General features: G+C 38.5%; 1 protein-coding gene and 1 long non-coding RNA gene across 4 annotated transcripts in view; both read right to left on the bottom strand.

Moving 5' to 3' along the window:
• Positions 1-34: 34 nt before the first annotated feature.
• The window catches only part of LOC149602818 (ATP-binding cassette sub-family C member 1-like), a 28375-nt gene continuing 8082 nt past the window's right edge, over positions 35-20327 (bottom strand). For 2 of the 3 annotated variants that reach the window (XM_089860452.1, XM_089860454.1), the window contains 17 exons: positions 18649-18786; positions 18379-18437; positions 17972-18274; positions 17486-17660; positions 17171-17425; positions 16568-16771; positions 15815-15961; positions 14501-14591; positions 13225-13595; positions 12935-13102; positions 12344-12519; positions 6198-6303; positions 5545-6069; positions 2264-2463; positions 1945-2071; positions 750-1519; positions 35-684 (listed from right to left, as the gene is read on the bottom strand). In XM_089860452.1, the coding sequence (XP_089716578.1) occupies positions 573-684; positions 750-1519; positions 1945-2071; positions 2264-2463; positions 5545-6069; positions 6198-6303; positions 12344-12519; positions 12935-13102; positions 13225-13595; positions 14501-14591; positions 15815-15961; positions 16568-16771; positions 17171-17425; positions 17486-17660; positions 17972-18274; positions 18379-18437; positions 18649-18786 (3927 nt within the window). In that variant the 3' untranslated portion in view covers positions 35-572. Of the gene's footprint in view, positions 685-749; positions 1520-1944; positions 2072-2263; positions 2464-5544; positions 6070-6197; positions 6304-12343; positions 12520-12934; positions 13103-13224; positions 13596-14500; positions 14592-15814; positions 15962-16567; positions 16772-17170; positions 17426-17485; positions 17661-17971; positions 18275-18378; positions 18438-18648; positions 18787-19180; positions 19511-20327 lie in introns of those variants that run through there. The other variant, XM_089860453.1, reaches the window with a different exon arrangement.
• Positions 14786-15750, bottom strand: LOC149602819 (uncharacterized). The gene is made up of 2 exons (XR_016377064.1): positions 15669-15750; positions 14786-15251 (listed from the first exon to the last, which is right to left on the bottom strand). It is a non-coding gene; the product is annotated as an uncharacterized LOC149602819 (long non-coding RNA).

Here is a 20327-nt window from a genome sequence, read left to right as displayed (position 1 = left end):
GATGAATAAAACTTCAGAAGTTTAACATATTTTATTTATTTTGGAGACAAAACGTAGCTCTTCAGGTGTAGCGTTCTTTTAAAGACGTTTATAACACAATTTTATTCAATTTATTAAATTATTTTTATTTTGAAATTATTTGCTATATCCGCCTTTAAGATTCAGAACTATTGGAGTTATCAAACAAACGTATGTCAAAATTGACAAAAAATTGTTTAATATTGCCATTCTTGGGTTGTCATGGTTTATTTAAGGCAATGAAATAAAATTGAATTCAAAGAAAAGTTTCTATTTTTCAACTGTTGAATGCTTCATATTTACTATTATGTTGCTTGTTAAAAAAATTATATATGTAAATTAAGGTTTTGAAATGTAGTTCCGTTTTACATTGGTATTCTGTATGGAGTAACGATTCTTAGGTGATAATTTATAGATCACTTGCTTTTATTTCTAGCAAAGCCAAAGCGCCCGCAAGCCTCCAGTGGCGCCCATTAAGAATTACAGTAAAACAAATCCAATATACAATGTGTCTACGAACTATTAGTAGATAACCTACGTAGAATAAAAGTGATCTAGAGTACGTTAGCATCTTTGGCCAAATCGTAGAACATTGATTGATCATTCTTCAAAAGGGCATGTGGAGAGTCGAATTCCACAATACGACCCTGATCGAGAACCATCACTCTATGAGGAGTTAAGAGACGAATTAAAGAATCATTCCAGTAAGCGTGTTTAAAAGGTAAACTAACTTGTCGTAGTCCAAGATGGTGTTTATTCTGTGCGCGATGGTGATGATGGTAGAGTTGGCAAATTCCTTCTTGATGGTCTCTTGAATGAGATCGTCGGTGTCCATGTCGACTGAGGCCGTCGCTTCGTCCAAGATAAGGATTTTGGTATTCCTTAATAAGGCACGAGCCAAGCAGACCAACTGACGCTGTCCGACGCTCAGATTCTGTCCTCCTTCGGTCACAGGGTGATCCAGTCCCTGCTCCAGTGACGCCACAAAGGGCTTCAGGTGCGAGTGTTCCAGGGCGGCCCACAATCGCTGGTCATCTTGTTGACCGAAGGGATCTAGATTAAGTCTGAGCGTGCCCGAGAAGAGGACGGGCTCTTGGGGGATGATGGTAAGCCGCGATCTCAAATCGGACAAGCCCAATCCCTCCACTGGCACTCCGTCTATGACGATCTGACCACGCACCCCCTCGATCAGGCGGAAGAGTGCCAGCGTCAACGACGACTTTCCGGCGCCTGTCCGCCCCACTACGCCCACCTTCTCCCCGGCCTCGATCCTGACATCTATGTCCTTTAAAACCAAATCCAAGCCTTCTCGATATCTGGTGCTGTAGTCACGAAATACGATTTCCCCTCGTTGCGGCCAGTCGGCTGGCGGTTGAGATTCTGGTTTCTCCCACTCAGCCTCTGGATTCAAATGGCAGTATTCGTCAACCCTTTCAACGGAGACGGTATTCGTTTCCAAACCAGTAAATGAAGTGATAAAGAGTTTGATCATTTGTAGAAGCTATAAGATCAATAATAAAATTGATACTTGATTGCAGAAGGTAAATAATCACTTCGCATAAAAGAAATTTCTTCTGGTTTAATTTCACAGTTCAACGACATACCTTACTACTCTATCAGCTTAAACAATATGATATTATACAGGGTGGAAGAGATAAGACAAATACATTGATTACTACTCGTGTAATTAGATGCCTCACTGTTATTGCTGTAACATTACACCCAGTAATATATTCGGAGTCACAGGTCTGACATTTATCATACCGTTTTTATATTGTATTGAGTACAGCAACATATATAATTTGGAATGTTTCAGCTAAAGTTCACAGTAATAAGTGCTAAACAAATATTCTAGGACGACGACAAAGATTTTAGGGAACTTAATTTAGTCGTAGGAAAGAAGTCGATTTACTTGTTTGTACATACATAATCTGCATTAGCCAAGATCATTCCCACGAAATCGATTGACATAGTGTCTTTGTTCAAAATAATGAATAAAGCGGTGCAAAACATCAAGCAATTGCCTAAGAGATTGTAACGTATTGCTAGCCATCTGTAAAGGAAGAACTCATTTTATTAACAACAAAAAGAAAGAGGAATTGAAAATTTTTTGAAATTAAGCTTGGAAGATCTGCTTTCATTTGCATTTTCACCTCATTCTCGCTTTGCATTCGAAATTCGACATAACATACAAATGAAATTTCTTTCGCTAATTACCAACACTGAAAGTCAGTGCGGAAGATACCTTTGTGCCATGTTCATCATGTAATTAGCGGCAGTGCTTTCATCGATCAGTTTCAGAAATTGTCCTTCGAAGATATCTCCCACATCACATGACCTGATGACAGTGCTGCCAGACACTGATCCTCCCACGTGCGAAAACAGGAAGGAATTTCTCAAGCTAGCTATACGCTTCAATTGGCGATTACTCGTCATGAAGAAACGCTACAAAGACCCATTAAATCCTTTTAATTGGTTAAATTTGTAAGATCTCACATGAACAGACAGTGGCGGTGGCAGGTGTAGGCGAAACAGGCTATAGCCTACTTAAGTTTCACTTTGGGGGATCATAAACGCCGTTAGGGGCCCAGTAAGGCTCTAAAAGTGCCTCTTAATGTAAAATATTTGGGCCCTTGCGCTAGAAGGAAAATTACTAAAACTTATTGTTTCTACAGACAGAAAGGATGTGAAAAATTACGCGTCAAAATAAGGGATCGTCCATGAACCACGTCACACTCGTGGGAGGAGGGGTTTCGTAATTTGTGACGGTCCGAAAAAAAGTTGGACGGAGGTGTTCTTCGATGCCTGACATCACATTTAACATTAATTTTGTTACGAAGTTAGTAAGAGTCCGATAGCTCTCTTTCGTTATAAAAGAAAAAACACGATATTCTACCTGGGAAGGACCACTCCCAATAATTTACCAAATTTTTATTCCATCATCATTTTAAGCTAGATTTCCCACTCGACCGAAAAAAACCGGCGGAAATCACACAGCCAACGGTAGAAATTTTGACTTACGCCGGCGTCCGGCGGTAGACCGTTCACACTACGACTGAATTTTTAGTTTGGCGGTAGATATTTTTGGGTCACGTGACAGATTTGAGTTGTTTACACAACATCTATTTCACACTCTGAATTGGTATCTTTCTCCCCTTGTCGCGTGGATCGTAAAATAAGGGATATTTTCTAACCTTCTCAGTATAGTCTTCCTTATTAACATCTTATCTCTTTTCACTTTCGTAAGTTTAATTTTTCTTTATTGGTGGTCTGTTTCCGATAAGCCTTGGTCAACCACAAAAAAATGGCGGCTATCAATCGATCTCGCGTGTGCGTGCGCTCTTGAATTTTATGACGTTGTCAGTGGCATAATTTCATTGGCTGAGACACCGGCGTAACGCCGAACACGACCGAAAAAATAGAACACACGGAAATTCCGTCGGGCTCGGCGTAAAGATTTTTCAGTCGAACCCCTTTCTGCCGGGTTTCCGTCGTGCTTTCCGTCGAGTGGGAATCTAGCTTAAGCCATGATCTCCTACTTACGCGTACGTGTATAGTGAGAACCCGTAGTTTCAGCTTAAACTCTCTTTATGTCGCTGTTTATACGCCATTAGCATAAAACATGGTTTTCACTTGGCGTAAATCACCACTTTTTGCGCGACGTCAAGCATCAACCTAAAAAAAATCATTGTTACGCTGAACCGTTGAGTGTGGCTTTCTATTTTTTCGGCAGCGTTGAACGTTAACGCTATGCGCAAGCCTATCAGCAAGAAGCTTGTGTCGTGACTTCATTTTCAACCACGCTTGTTCGGAAAAGGACGTCCGCGGTCCACCATGTTATTATTTATTTAATTTCTAATCGAGCCGGTTACTGGTGCAAATCCCTGAGAAGTGCGATGCTGCAAGTTTTATTGAAGAGGCTCGGAACCATCCATATCTTTATGAGATGGGACACAAATATTACCAAGACCAAAAAAGAAAGACAATAGATGGGCCGCAATTGTTGCAATGTTCAGTTTATATGGATAGCCTTGGTTCCATTATTTGCGAGAACTAGGCTAAGTGAAAACGCTATAACGCTGGGCGACAATGTAGAAAACGAATCTGACGTTTGACATCTAGCTGCAAAGTAGTTTTTTCGGTCAAGTGAAAACCATGCTTAAGCGAAGATGAATCTGATCCTCCATTCCAATTTAAAAGGTTTCGTTTCCTTCGCACATTTTTAATCTGAATCCCAAGCTCAATTAGGCTAAGGTTTTCGTGTAAAATTGTCGAAACCTACAAAGTGTGTCCCTTTAACTAAGCTATATGGAAAATGTTTTGAAGCTTATAGAAAAACACATCTAGACATAAAATTTCTGAAGCTCAATCAGAGGCTAAACGGAATAGACGCTAGGTCTTTCAAAAAAGGGGGGTTTCAAATTAAATAAATTAGATTTGTAAACTAAGACAAATCATAGTGTGTTAGAGGGTGGGTTAAAAATATGACGTGGTTTTTAGGGTAGGGATCTGAGAAAACGTGACCAAACGTGATTAGTGGGGACGGGGATCAGAAAATGCTTTTTTGCGTGACGTAGTTTTTGGACGGTTACAAAAATTGTGGCTATAAAAATTTCGTCGTCATCGTACTTGCTGGCTTTGAGTTAAGATAATAAACACACACAAACAATTTCAACATTTGAGTACTTAAATTTTCTTAACAATAATTAAGGGGGGCCCATAATTGTGAAAAACATTTGGCCTACAGCAAAGAATATCCTGGCACGCCGCCACTGTTAACACACAGGCGGTAAGATATATCCTATTACATTTTAATATAATATATCACTTATAGTTAGTTGCGTTTTGTTTTTCAGGTGTAATATTTATTTCCGAAGGAAGAGTTTCACTTTGGCCAAGTTTAACAGTGAATGATATTATACTGTGGTAGCTTCAGCACATCCAAGTGGATTGCGTTGCTAGCTTTTGACCGACTGGTTCGCGGACTCTATGCGATGTAGGCGGATATGTGCAAGTTCTCATTACATTATTTCGAATTTTATTTAATCGGGTTTACTATAAACCAACCGTTTAAACGATAAATTTAAGAGCATAAAGGAGTTGTCGGCGGGACAGAGCAGTCTTATTCAGCGCCGACTAGCCCTTGTCCGCAGATGGTGACTTTACATCAATCAACCACTCGTCACCAAATGTACAAATTTCAGTGACCTCACGACCTTATTAATCGAATCTACCGAAGGTTTAACATCTGCTCGCGGGGAATACTGGGAAGAGAACACATCTTACTACTCCCGTAATATCAAGGCCTATTTCCAATAACTCTCATTCCCTTTTACATTTTGATTAGTTTAATTGCTTTTTGTTATTGGACGCTTACGCGAAATGATTTAAAATGTCATTCTTCTCAGCGCATGACTCTCCTACAGGTCAAACCGAATACGATTTTCTTACGAATATCCGCAAAACTTTCAGGGTCGAGTTATAATGCGTAATTGTTTGTAAGAAAAAGTAAAGTCGAGTTCCTACCTGAAGTAAAATGTATCCAAAAGTAACAACAACGCAGGCAATAAGGAATAATGGCAAAAAAATTGCATTGTCCAACGACGAAAGAATTACAAATGTTAATCCGAAAACGGTAAGTCTTAACGCTGGGGGTAATTGCTGGTCAACGGCGTCGATATCTTGGGAGAAACGATTGAGTATCCTCCCTATGGGGGTTGTGTCGAAGAAGGACATGGGAGAGCGAGATACGCTGTCGAGCATTTTACCATGTAGACAGTTTGCTGCTGTTAGGTTGCGAAACAAGTTAATAATTGAAAAGACCGATACCATAATGGAGAAGATTAGACATAAAACAACAAACACCGCTATACGGGTTATTTTTAAGTCTGGGTTTTCTATTAGATTTGCTTTGGTGTCCGCGCACCACAGCGACAGCCAGTACACGGACGCCAAATTAAAGAATGCAGCACTGACAACAATTGCAGCGAAAATAGCACACCATATTATCCCATAGGCTTTAAAATAGTGTTTATATTGTGATAGGGAAATCTGCAAATGCAAAAAAAAAACATTATTACAAGCCGAAATGACTAGAGAACGTGTTAATTATCAAGAAACGAATAAAAGTGGCTTCGTCTCCAGTTCATACTTTTTTCAATTAAACAGTATGTACATACATTTCCTTCTTCTAGCGTCTCTTTGGTCATCAATTTCGCCTCAGCCGCGTCCGATCCTTTTCCTTTGGATGCAGTATGAAATTCTTCCACTTCAGTATTTAACTTTCTGCAAAATAACACATTTGGAAGAATCAGTTCAAACGACTCAATATTCGAGCAATCTATGTAAGCACAATTGCACTAGAGACGCTTACGGAAAACAGGACAAAGAAATGGGCAATTATATGGAGGAAAATACAATAGAGAACGGAAAAACTTCATTGCGACGAATGTGGAAAAAGGCTTGAAAATGAAGAAAAACGTACTCTCTAAAGAAAAATGGTTCCAAAAACTACACCATTTATTATGTACTCCAACACGATTTTTGTGATCAAGTAACCTTACTTAAAATACTATTTGCAATTATTTATAGTGCTTTTTAACATCTTTTTCAGGGAATCTTCCCAAATTTTTGTTTTACTTCATAATTTAATGGTGTTTAAAGTAGGCAAAGTTACCCCACGTATGTCACATTACTAAACCGAATGAAGTGAAGCAAATGTTTAATATTACTATATTTAGCACCACTATTGTGGTGTAAATAAAGCCATTTACACCATTTCAAGCTCCTATCTATCCTATTTCAAACCCCTATTCAGCTCAATTTAAGCCCCCATTTCAAGTCCCTATTTAGCAAATTTCAAGCCCGAGATTACATATCAATTCAAGCCTATATTCACCGCATTTCAAAACCCTATTTATACCATTTCAAACCTCTATGCACCACATTTTAATACCGCATTTACCCAATTTCAAGTTCCTATTTACCTTATTTCAAGTTCCTATTTAACATATTTCAAGTTCCTATTTACCATATTTCAAGTTCCTATTTACCATATTTCAAGTTCCTTTTTACCATATTTCAAGTTCCTATTTACCATATTTCAAATTCCTATTTACCATATTTCAAGTTCCTATTTACCCTATTATAAGTTCCTATTTACCATATTTCAAGTTCCTATTTACCATATTCCAAGTTCGTATTTACCCCATTTCAAGTCTTTAGTTACCCCATTTCAAGTTCCAATTTACCCCATTTCAAGTCTTATACAGAATTTTTTGGAAAGGACCCGCGTTTGTCATGCAAGGACCTCAATGGAAATAAACATATTTGTAAAGCCGGTGATGCTACCGATTGCTAATTATAAAACAAATTTCTCTTTTTCATTATAATTCCAACCGTTATTCTCTAGAAATGACCGAATATGATGAATATGGTAATAATTCAAAATAATGTTATACATTATTAACATAAATTCGGGTTATACTGACCAACGACTTTCATTCCGCGGTCTTATACCGTTTCCACTACCCCACCAAATCGATGCTCTAAAAAGTAAAACATGCTCTTTATTAACAACAATCTGACTTCACTAGTTGTAACCCAAGAGATTTAATTTGGATAATTTTAACACCATTAACTTGTTGTAGTCGTATTTATTCGGGCTTGATATAACAGGAAAGCCTACAACGTATACATACACAATAGGAAAGGTAGTGAAGTTTCACTGAACACGACTATAAACATTCCTGTAAATCAGGCATATGGTCCTGAAATGGGGTGTTTAATCATAATGTCCAGGGTTAGCAAAAATCCAGTTTTTTTCCAGAAAAAAAACCAATAGTATCGGTTTTTTTGTTAGTTTTAACCTAATTTTATTTGAATAATGCGGCTTTTTTTTAAATTTGTTGGCTCACCGTTATAACAGTCAGCGTTTAACCTCTAAAGATGAGAAAATTGCTGAAAAATTGGTTCTCTGAACACTATGAACCCTCTTGCCGGCTGTAATGGCGTTCAAAATTACACATAGTGATTTTTATCCTGTCACTATATTTAAACAAAAGATTGTTGAAACTATTAAGCCACGTAAGTGGTGGCTTATATTAGGAAGTAAAGAGACGAAAGACACGGAAACTGAAAATTCAAAACTTATAGCTGATTTTTACCTCTCCGAGTGACGATGACGTCACGGAGAGGTATTACACCGGCCGTGTCTGTGTGTCTGTGTGTCTGTGTGTCTGTGTGTCTGTCTGTCTGTCTGTCTGTCTGTCAGACCCCACATGACCGCGTTCGCAGTTTCCAAATCGGAGCAAACGTGTTCGCCATTGCCGAACTGCTTTCACAGTCACGGAAATGGCTCCTCTACTTGAGTTCTCACACCACCATCTTCTGGTCTTTGTCCATCCCACACGGACACCAGTCTGTACTTACTGGCTTCTAATCACCACCATCTTTTGATCTTTGTCCATCCCACTTGGACACCAGTCTGTACATTCTGGCTTCTAACACCACCATCCACTGGTCTTCCGTCTATTCCACATAGACACCAATCTGTATCATTGGCTTCTACTCCATTATCATCGTTTGGTTTTAGGATATACGCGGCGATCAGCTAGGGTTACGAGAAACGTCTAGCCTCCCTAAGGTAGGATCGCTACCAAAGGTTTTCGCATTTGCGGTTTTTCCTTACTATTATAATGGAAACGAATCGTATATATACCCCAAAATTTGAAGAAAGCGGGAAGAGGGGTACCCTTCACTTTAAACGTCAATATTAGCAAAGTTTGAGATGATAATAGGTATAACTTTATTTTAAACGATTTAACTATTATTAATGTTAATTATTGAAGATTAAAATAATTAAAAATAATTATATTTATTTAAATATTAAAGATAATCTTGTTTCTCAACTCAAAATTAATACGGAAAGAGTTAAAAAGCAGTCTATGTTTTTGTCTGTGTGTGTCCGTCCATTGTTACACTAGTGCGTCGCGTTAGCAGTTAGCCTTGTGTTGATGTGTTAAGAAATCATACAGAACCTTAATATTCCCTTTTTCCATAATATAAAGTGAATATGTGGAAGTATTTTTCGTAATTATGATGCATTTAGTACTTTTGTAGCTTTAAAGCTCTGTTTCATTTTGATATTCCAAAGATTTGTTTTAGAATTGTTATTTGAAATGGCTGTTTATATATTACTTAAGCTATACTACATCTGAATATAGAATAATCATTGGTTTAGTGATTTCATGAAGAAAACTAAGACCTAGACTCCGGCGGGTATATTAAGTATCATCCGCAATAGTCTTAGTGAAACAAAGAGTAAATAATTGAGGCCTGAGGTGAAGTAAACTTTGGGCTTTGATTTTCGTGTCTGAAATGAAGAGACATCAACGGTTCAGAGTGAGCCGAAAGTTAAATACACTATTAAATAATCAGGTTAAGATTTTATAATAGAAGAAAAGATCATGGTGGCAATTAGAATAGTAAAAGGGCTAATGGTAAACGGGTAGTAGCTACAGACTTTTTATTCTCTTTATGGTGCGCATTGACTATTAGTGCGTCTAGCTATAATTTAGCTTTGGTGTTATTTAACGTTAACATTCATGTTGGCAAACTAAGAATATTGTGTAGGTGAGACGAGACGATAGTGTTTACACTGCAGACCAGTTGTGAATGTAGCTATCAGATTATACGGTAAACAGCTGAAGCGTACACTTCATTCCCTGTTCTTTTCCCCATTGACTGATTTCCATGTGTCCAAGATTTATCCTTATTGGATGTAAAATGTCGTCTGCTTTACTGTATTATTCGCTATGCTTGGAATACTGCTTCAATATTTCGTAAATTTTTACTTCAAAAAAGAGAAATAATTCCATATCTAGGTAAATAAGTTTGTAGTAGTAGACCTCTTGACTCGGAGAGGTAATATTTTGGTTTTCCCAACTTGTTTGTCATTTTGTTTCATCACTTGTGTCTTGCGCAGCTAGTTCCGCGTGTATCGAAAGATTGATTTCGACATACGGACGTGTTTGGACATGGTTTGGACCAATTTAAGAAACGGTTAGGTTATGAAAAAACCGAAAAACTAGTAAAGACTAATAGATATCTAAACATTGAAAAGAGAAGTATAATTCCTTAAATGTTTGCGTTTCGTTTTTAAAACATTTTCTTAACTAAAATAGTTTCTTTTATTTTATGTTACATTTTAATGTTTTAAGAATTATATATACATTTTTTTGGAAAAATGCGGATTTTTTCGGTGAACTTTTCAACGTGGTTTAAACCGGTTTAAACCAGCTCTATAAAACCGGTCAATGGTGGTTTTCAAATGGGGTGAAAAAGGGACTTGAAATGGGTAAATGGAGTAAATAAGGACTTGAGATGGGGATAAAAACGATTTTGCCATGGTGTGAACAGGGGCTTGAAATGTGATAAATAAATAGGGACTTGTGGTAAATAGGGGTTTAAAATGGTGTAAATAAGGCAGTATGAAACCTTCCATTTAAATTTAGGCAAAACCATTATCCTCTATCTCGCTTTAAATATATCGAGCAAACGTACAACACAATTCACAATGTACCTTACCAAGATCTCATTCACGTAAAGAGAGAACGTTCGAGTTTACCTTCATCTTCGCTACCATCAAGTACTACCTAGGCTCCTCCCTAAAAAAATTCCCGCCATTTAATCGATACACTAACACCGCCTGGTGGGACTATCCATTCATTATTTATCGTAATTGTCGTTCTTGATCTCGATGTGAGGGAGACTGACTCCAGAATTAGTAGAAATGTTTATTAGAGCAACAGTTGATAGTGCTGGTTATGTCGATATAAATATAGACCGAATAGTAAATAGTGAAATAGACAATAGTTATTCGATTATTATAACAAGGAAAGGCCACTATTATTTTCCTTAAGTGCCAGAACAACCAAGGCTTACATTTGAAACTTCAGGTAAATAGCAATATTTTAATATAATACCACGTTATTTTTATCTGTCCCTGACCCGATTGATAAAAATATATTTTTAATAAGGCGTTTGGACAAGATAATCCACAGAATTTTGGTTAATCAGTTATCCATGAATAATAATCAGATAATTATTCGTGATTACATTGCATTAAACATAGACTTCCCGTGGATAATTTCAAATTATGAATAAAGATAAAACAAACAGATATTATCCTATCCAAATGCCGACCACTAGGCCGATCCGATGTTGTTAATCTGAATCGTATACTAATATTTAACATTGTTGTCAATAGTTTCTTTCGACTTCTTGCCTAGGCCGACTCTCGAGTCGCAGCCTACTGGCCGCGTCTATTTAACATTTTATTCAGTAATTTCCGGTTAGTAGGTGGCGCGCTAAACCATACCCCACTCGATCACGCGCGTCACGACGCAAGCTGCTCTCGCTATAGCTATAGCGCGAGCAGCGCAGCGTCTGGGAGCGCGGATCGAGTGGGCTATGGTTATACCGACTTAAACTAGGCCCCTCCCAGAAAAAAAAGATAACTCTGACTTCATGGAAGCGGATTAGACTGACTCGAACGTTCTCTCTTTACGTGAATGAGATCTTGACCTTACTAGTACAATTAAATGCAATGTTTAAAACTTAATATTATAATCCGCAATGCTTAAACTTAATATTATAATCCCCATTCTTTTAAAATACACTCAAATTCTGTCCCATTCACTCTCCCTTCAATGACGAACGAAAAACTTTATATTGCCGAAGGCGGTACTCTTTCACAACGCCACCGCCACCGACAACAGGGCACGTCAAACTAAGACCCACATCGTAGATGTTTATCATACGATGTGGCTAAGAACTTGGTGTTACAGCAAACATGAGCCGAGTAAATTAGAAAATTTTCATGAATATTCTCTTCATAGGATCAACATTACACTCAACTTTAGAGGCTCATAACTCTGGTTCTATTTGAAATACGGGGATTTGCTTTGAGCATGTCGTAGGCCTAGTCGTATTTGTCCCCGTTCAAAGATACAAAGACCTTGGGGTTACAGCAAACAGCGGCTGAGCAATAAAGCAAAATGTTCATAAACATTCTTTGCATATGATTAACATTACACTCAACTTTCGAGGCTCATAACTCTGGGTCCATTAGAGCTTGCGTAGATTAGGCGCCTCAAATTTCTAACCCTAGCGACACAACTGCGATTTGCCAATTGCGAACGCCGTAACAGACAGATACACGCACAGAGACATCCAGTGTCTCTCGGAGAGGTAAAAACCGTGGGGCACTTTGCGCACGGCAAATTTTGTGACTAATATGTATATACAGCCTCCGTTTACTCACGACGCTTCAAGTTTGTCATCGTCGTTCATGTGATGCGCGAAATAATCTCTAGCCATTCCTTGACGGCTCATGATTTCGTTATAGGTTCCCCTCTCGATGATTCTGCCATTGTTCATGAAGAAGACCTCGTCTACCTCTCGTATGAAGCTCAAGTTGTGCGTCACCAAAACTCTGGTCTGTTTGAGGAGGAACTGGTTAAGCAACGAGAATACACAAACAGGCTAAACCAAAGGGTGAAAGATCAAGATTTATGTTCGTTTACTACAATAGTCATTGGCTTACTACGCCAGGATATTCTGATCACCTTTCGAAATTATACACTTAGCAGTTTTCAAAAACTTTAAGTCGCCAATATACAAACTGCCAGTAAAAATTTTATTTTCTGACTAGCTGGTACTCAAAGAACTTGAATTCTTTATGGATAAATGTTGCGTTGGGCTCAATATTTGACAAGATGTCAAAATTACTCAAAACAAAACTTTCCTTAGATTTCTGGACAAATGTTAAGGTAAATTGCTTTAAACCAGTACTCTTCTCGGAAATGTCACTCTTAGTTCTCTCGTGGGACATTAAGGATTACAGGCTTTTTACTTTATTACGAAGTAATCCATTTGCCCCTATGACTTCGTCGAAGAGATGTTTGGCCACGTGTGAGTCCACTGCCCCCAATGGGTCATCCAAGAGATAGATATCAACATTTCGATAAATTTCTCTAGCCACGTTGACCCTTTGTTTTTGACCGCCACTCAAATTTACACCCTATAATAAACAGCACGTAAATTAGCACAGTGCTGTGTTTCAGGTTTTCAAGTCGTGAGACCAAATACGTATGAGTCGTACAATGGGCATATGATCGTTCTCACTTCTCCATTAATACGTACTCTTTCTCCGATCTCGGTCTCATCACCAGCTGGTAGCTGGTCGAGGTCTGGTTGTAGGGCGCATGCGCGTATGACGCTGTCGTATCTTTCCCGGTCCAGTTCATCGACGAAGAGTATATTCTGTCTGAGTGTGGTGTTTTGTATCCAGGGTTGTTGAGTGATGTACCCCACTCGGCCGGCCACTCTCACCTCTCCCTCCATCTTCTGCATTTCGGAAACCAGGGTGGACAAGAGGGAAGACTTGCCACAACCGACCGGACCCACTACGGCCACCAACGAGCCGCGGGACACATTAAAATTGATGTCCTGAAGACACGCCGCTGCCGGCTCTTCCAAGTTCCAAAGAAACGTTCCCTTCTGAATCACAATTGCTAAAGTTTTCATACAAAAACATTAATGATTGTGTAATTGTATCGATAATAATCGACTCCTTGCTCGAAATATTATGGATTTACCGAGGTTATATCATTATGCCGTTTGAAACTGTCTTTGCAAAAGACATGGACATTGGTTTTTCATTAAAGCCATATCACACTTACCATGTAGGCCTATATATGTAAATAATAATGTAATAAGTTCGAATATTTATATCCATGCTCTCATAAAGGGACGTTAAGCTGCATCTATAACTAAATTCGCATAACCTTTTTACTCGTGCGGGGGAGAATCCCCCCCCCCTCGCACGAGTATTGGTCCCTGTTTTCAAGGTCTCTCTAGCATAGCTTTGGCAATGCATGGCGACAGGAATACCGTGTGTTCGGGCTTTTCATCCCCATCATTCCGATTTCGATTTTTTAAAGTAAACACTTATTTGGTGACCCCACCAGAACGAACTCTAGTTAAAGCCGCAAAAAAGGATAAATAGACTCCGCCTCCTCCGAAGCACGCGTTGGTGCGGTGGGTTAAGGATGGTGGCGAGCGGTGCTTTAGGCATGGTGCAGGTGGATAGCTTAATTCTTTAGAAGGAGTTGTCTGCTGCGAGTTCTACTTTAATATCTATTAGACTCTCACAACTGGAGGTATGGCGTCTAGCAAAGAAATTTTTATCTAATGCTCGCTTTTTTAGCCCCTATTGTTTAAATTTTTATTATCTTACATATCCCGCACGAGTGTCCTTTCTGCTGGGGCAGCTTGTTAATAAATTGCACGATCAACTGTAGGCCTAATATTTCTTCTATTCTCTTTTTTCCTTCCGTTCAAGTTCACGTTTGTATCTTTACCCATAAATCCATTTGACGTTAAATTTGCTTCTCATTTAGTCGTGTAACTGACTTACCATCTTCTGTGTCGCTTGCTATATGCTCCACGTAATCCTTGCTTTCCCCGCGACTCAACAAATTTGCAATTCTTCTCAATGAGACGTGCGTCTGTAATAAATCACTTACTATATTAGTGTCACTTCGAAAAGCTTTCATTAAAGTGAAGGTCAACAGTGCAATCTTATCCGATTATTTTTCTAAAAACAGAACCTGTTTGCAAAATGTTTTCTACTTCAAGATGTTTTATTAAACATCATTTAATGACGTCCATCGCAAATTGCGAAGGTTAGGTTCAAACAGCATTTAACCCAGTAACATGATATAAAGGTTTATTAACATTATACTTGAATCATCAACGTAACGAAATATCATGACAAGAAAATAAAACTTCCAAGAGCCGTTTGTAGCCCATCACCAAATTAAAACCTCAAGAATCGACAAAAAAAAAGTCGTTCATCTTTATTTTACAGTTCTCTTACGGTGGGGTGGCGTAGCGGTTAGCGCTTTCGCCTAGCAACAAGAGGATCCCGGGTTCGATCCCGGACTGTGGCACCCGGTGAAAGTCTGGGAACACATCCTTCTGCGTAGAGTTTGCAAGTTCTCTCCCCGCTTGTTAAGAGGAGTTTTCCTCCGCGGTCTAACCCTGTTTCTCCTTTCCATCAAAACTTGCAGAGGTTAACGGTATTTGTTAGTATAGGGCGCTGTAGGCTAGCTGTGGCATAGGGGCTAGCCACCACCCCTCTATGCAATGTAAAGGAAGGAACCCACCTGTAAACAAGACACAGGCTTAGTGTGGAAATCCCTTCATAGACAAAGCTTAGATTATTATTTAACGAGAAACGTTTGAGGATGTGGTGGAAAAATGTGTTCGTGACTATTCAACACCGATCGTATCACTAAGGTACAATTTATGAATTAGGGTTAAAATTCAGCTTTGCTTAAGCATAATCAGAAGTCTATAATAAACTTCATTCGGGAGCAAGTTTCCAACAACCTTAAAAACATGAATCGTCTTGGTTTCGCCGTTGAGTGTCGGCGCAGCGATGCAGTTTATTTACGAATAAGAAATGTATTGAGTGTAATCATACGAGAGCGTTGTACTTCTTACAACGCTGTAGTTCTGTAACGCGGATTTCTAGTTAAACAAGGGTCCGAGAAAGATTGCGTATGGTATTGGTCCTATACCTCCCCCTCTTTAATTTAAGCAGAAAGGCCCAGAAAATGACCTTTTAAAGATTACAAGAAGAAGAAAGTGTGTGTGTCTGTTTATATTTATATAGATAAGACTCGTCGTTTGACCTTCCCTTCAATCTGATTGACACTTTTCTTACCAAGACTAACGTGTTTATTGTTTCCGGAAAAGTAAGCATTGAAATCATTAATAATCGTGCCAACTGCCAGGAGACGAAGGCTTTTCTCATGGTAAGAACGTTATCGTCGTCAGTTAATACGTACACGGCGAAACACGGAGAAGTTATCTGAATATTTAGAAAGAATTTGCATAAGGACTTCAAATTAATTTGGAAGTAAGAAAGAAAAAGTAAGATTTGGAGTTCAATACATAGTTTTCAGACTAGGAAGATTGATACCATTTACACCACGAGGTCAGGCTAATAGACACTGCCAAGTAGCCTGGTCTCTTAGTGTAAATGGAATCAGTCATCCTAGTCTGAAAACTATGTATAGTTTGTTTAAAGGATCAGAAGATCAAAGGTTTTGTTTTGACTGCACCACAGCCACGGTAACTGCAAAAAATATTTTGTCCGTCTACCATTGCTGTCAGTCCATCGCTATTTACTTTTCTGGAACTTCTCGCGTGACTCAATTTCGCGATGACGGAAACTCAGCTAGTAGTCACCCAGAAAACCTAGATACGACGCAATCAAAAACTGATTCTCATCCATCGACTTGAAAAAGATGGAACAGCAAGATATTGTCGAGTTTCCGTCGCGTTTGCGGCTGAGAGGGTATTTAGATTAACAACGATGGTCTATAGTGACCACTAAGCGATGAGTTCGGACAATGCTATACCGCTCTCTCTAATTCTTTTCAATACTCTTAAAGATAAATATTTACGTTCGTACCAAAACCGGTATGGCACATGTTATAAACAGGTTTATTCCTTGGAAGAGGGCTTGTTTCTTCATGAGTGCAATTTCTTCTTTCCTGATTTGAAGAACGCTTCTTTGGAACGATTTTTCCCAGGCGTACAACTTCAAAACGCGGATTCCGTTCAAGATTTCGCTCATCATTTTCATCCTCTTGTCTTTGAGTTTCATCAGCTCAACCTATTGAACGAACCAATTAAATTCCAGACCTTACCGGTTGTGATATATATTTTAAGTTAATGTTCAACCCGCTATATTTTTTCATTTTCAAGAACGAGAATATACGCCAAGCTTTGTACGACTTACTTAATGGGGGGGGGGGGCAGCATAAAACGCGGGTCGCAAAAGCAGAACGTGTAATTGTGCAAGGCGAATCTCTTGTAAAGCTACTAAAACTGTTCGGAAATATAGTAGATATTTAAAGCTAATACTTATTTGTATTATGCATTATTTACATATACCATTTTTTCTCTTATAATAATCTAAACTTAAAAGGGAGATTAGGTGTGTTCTAAACGTTAAAAACTTTATTGGGTTTACGAAATCAATCAATTGGTGTTTCTAATGGACAAAATTTACCTGCAATTCTTTGTATTTCTTAGTGCTGATATAGTTAAGCGGAAGAAGAACGATAATAGGTACAATGCCAGAAAAGGCTGAGTAGCCGAGTTCTTGATACATGAAGGTGAAGCACAGAACAGTTTGTACAGGTACCGACCACAAGAGGCCCAGTTGCTGCGACAGAATTTGGAATCTGTTCGTGTCGACGTACATCGTGTTCAGTATTTCGCCCATTGTCAGGTCACGGCGATCGCAACTCGTCAAGCGAAATGTCTGCTTCGACGAAATTCGTCAATGAACTAGCGTCCCACAAGCACGATAGAACTAACTTACTTTTTTGTACAGAACGTGCATTGTGGCGGATTTGAGTCTCAGTCCTAGTTTGGTGTGGAAAATAGCGCTGCCTTCTTGCAATAAAGATTGCGCAAGACCGGCCAAACCGTAAAGGCAAGCGTAGAAAATCCCCTTCCAGAAAGGATCTTCGCTCGTAGAATAATCAATAATCGAACTTAAGACAGAATTGAGTTAATAGTAATGGGTGCTTTCGCTTTAAGAGCTAATGGAAATTTCTTCACTTTTCAACTGTTTTAAGCTCATAGCAGTGTTGCCAATAGCTTGTTGTTTAATCAGTTCTTCAATTTAGCATTATTTGACCGATAAAAAAGAAAGGTTCCTATCGTAGGACATTGCACATTTCTGACCGCGTTTTCGACTTTTACAAAAAGGCTACTGGCAGCAATGTATGAACTTATTGTCCTTTTTTCATTAATTCTTGATTTGTGATGGTTCCTGTGTAGCCAAAATAGTAAAAGTATTTACCCTATCAAGAGGGGACAGGCAAAAGACACTATGTCTGCCAAAACTTGAAATACCACTCCAAAAATTAAGCAAGGTCCGATAGTCCTCAACAAGGACCAAGCAATGGATTTGAAGTGATATTCGGTTCTGTGTCGTTTTTCCGAATATCTTTTCATTTCCATTTCATCGCCATCACGTTTTGCCTTAGCTTGGGGTTTCCAGTGTTTTTCCAAAAGGCGTGAAACAGTCAGAGCTCGCTCCGCCTCATTCAGTTCGAACACATCCGATGGCTCCAGGTTTTTCTTCCAACCTTTCCACAGGGCGCTGCAATTATATTATGAATTTAAAAGACGAATTTGCAACTTAGAATTAAATTACAAACAGCTTCTTCAATTATGGGACCCAGTACATTTCAAGAACTGATTTACCTAGTAAGCCATGAATGAACGACACGAGAACAAAACGATGCATCATCTTCCTTTGATCTCTTCAAGTTAGAAAATAATCTTTTTGTTAAAGTCTAATGACTTCGACACTTTGTAAAGCTAAATTGTTTTTGCCATAGTTTATTGTATGCAATACAGAAACACGTGCACTAAGCCATACTAAAACGGGGACGACAACTAATCTACTAGCTCTTGCAAAATAGTGTCGAACTTATCAAATAAAACTTAAGATAAAAATGTTTAAAATATTACGGATTTGTCCTCCATTGAATACGTATTTTTCCCGTAGTTCTGCTCAGTGTCATTCAGCGTGTGTAATACGAGGGTAACTACTACTAGAGCGAAAATTACCGACTGAATTACCAGCTCAAAATAATCATCTTTGTCGTTCTGAAAAGTTCAATATTTTCTATATTATTATAATACTATGGTACAAGTCACCTACATCTAGGTTTCCTTATTAGCTGGGTGTGTGTGGTTGGTCGTAAGGAGGGAATGATAGTTTCACACGCGCTAATTACTAATACTTTCCCCAAAATTCCATTTAACGAAAATATTTTTCAACGTATTGAAAAAATTCATGATTTTTCCAATGTACTTTTGACATTATTTGGTTTTGACTTTAGCTCTGAAATGAAGTTTTTGGGAGGAAATGTGGTCTTCGTGGACAGTGGTGAACCATGGGTTTTTGACAAATTTTAACAAGTTACGTTAAAAAAAATTCCGTATCAGCTAGGTGTGGTTGGTGTTGGGCATTGGAAGTGTTAGTTTTGGACGCGCTTACGTAGAACAAAACCATGTTTTCTAACTCGATGGTCCAACGGTTGGTGTTAATTAAGTTCCTTTTGTGGACACCCCACAATACTGCCATCAGATGACATCACTATGCTAAATTACTGACCTCAATTACAGGGCGTAAATAAATGCGTTTTAAACTTCAGATTCTATTATATGCAAATGAGAAGGTATAAAAGGAATATTGGGGAATATAGAATATCCCTTTGTGCAACAAAATGTTTTAGAGCGCAGTCCTACGACTAGCCTTAAAACGGAGGCCTTAAATTACAACCTCAAATCTCTATGGTAAACACCCAAACACAAATGATCGTGGTGAACGCACTATACAAGTCGACTGTGCGACACTATTTTTAGGCATGGATATAAGTTTAATGAAAATAATACTTTGGTTGGTTTTCTAGGGGAATTAATATTTAATATTGGATAAACAGTGTCAGCATTGATAAAACCAGGAGTTCATAATAACACCCCTTCGGGGGGGAAGTATGAAACTGGCCATAGAGCTAATGGTAAAAATCGCGAACAACAAGATTCTGTCGTTGCGCATAGAAAGGATTAGCCTGTTTATGGACATACAACCTTACAGTATATCGTAGTGGTATCTATGCTCCTTGGTTTTCGTTCCAAAACTTCCGTTGGCTCGGATCTCCGTCGAAAAGAAAAATGGCGATATGGTGGACGTAGAAACACGTTGCAATTCTTATATTAAAGATACTGCGAATAAATTTGTCCAAACCGTTTTAATTTAACCACGGAATTCTCGCTCTCACATATAACAACAAAACATCATTGACGATCGTTTATATGTTTTGTAGAAAACTAGAAACCCCGACTAAAACCCAACTTCTTAGCCAAGGCTTAATTTACACCGTTCCGACAGAAGCAGACGTGAGCTATTTTCGCTCCCAAAATCACAAGATAAAAATAGTATTAAACCGGAAGTGTGTAAGTTAATGCGCGTGGGCGCTAAAAAATAGGGTAACTATTTCTTTGGGAGTTAAGCGGTGTATGAATCCGCTGAGCTTTACGGCGAAACTTTGTTGTTACGGGCTTTTTAACCAGTTTCGTACTTCGGGTTATTATGAACTCCTGATAAAACTAAGAAATTACAGTTTAACATAATACTACAAAAA

Source organism: Phalangium opilio, unplaced genomic scaffold (assembly GCF_054372755.1).
Source record: "Phalangium opilio isolate 3A_F unplaced genomic scaffold, DU_Popi_V2 ptg000352l_1, whole genome shotgun sequence".
NCBI lineage: Eukaryota > Metazoa > Arthropoda > Arachnida > Opiliones > Phalangiidae > Phalangium > Phalangium opilio.
Note: the sequence above shows the minus strand (reverse complement) of the source record. Positions and strands in the feature narration are given on the sequence as shown.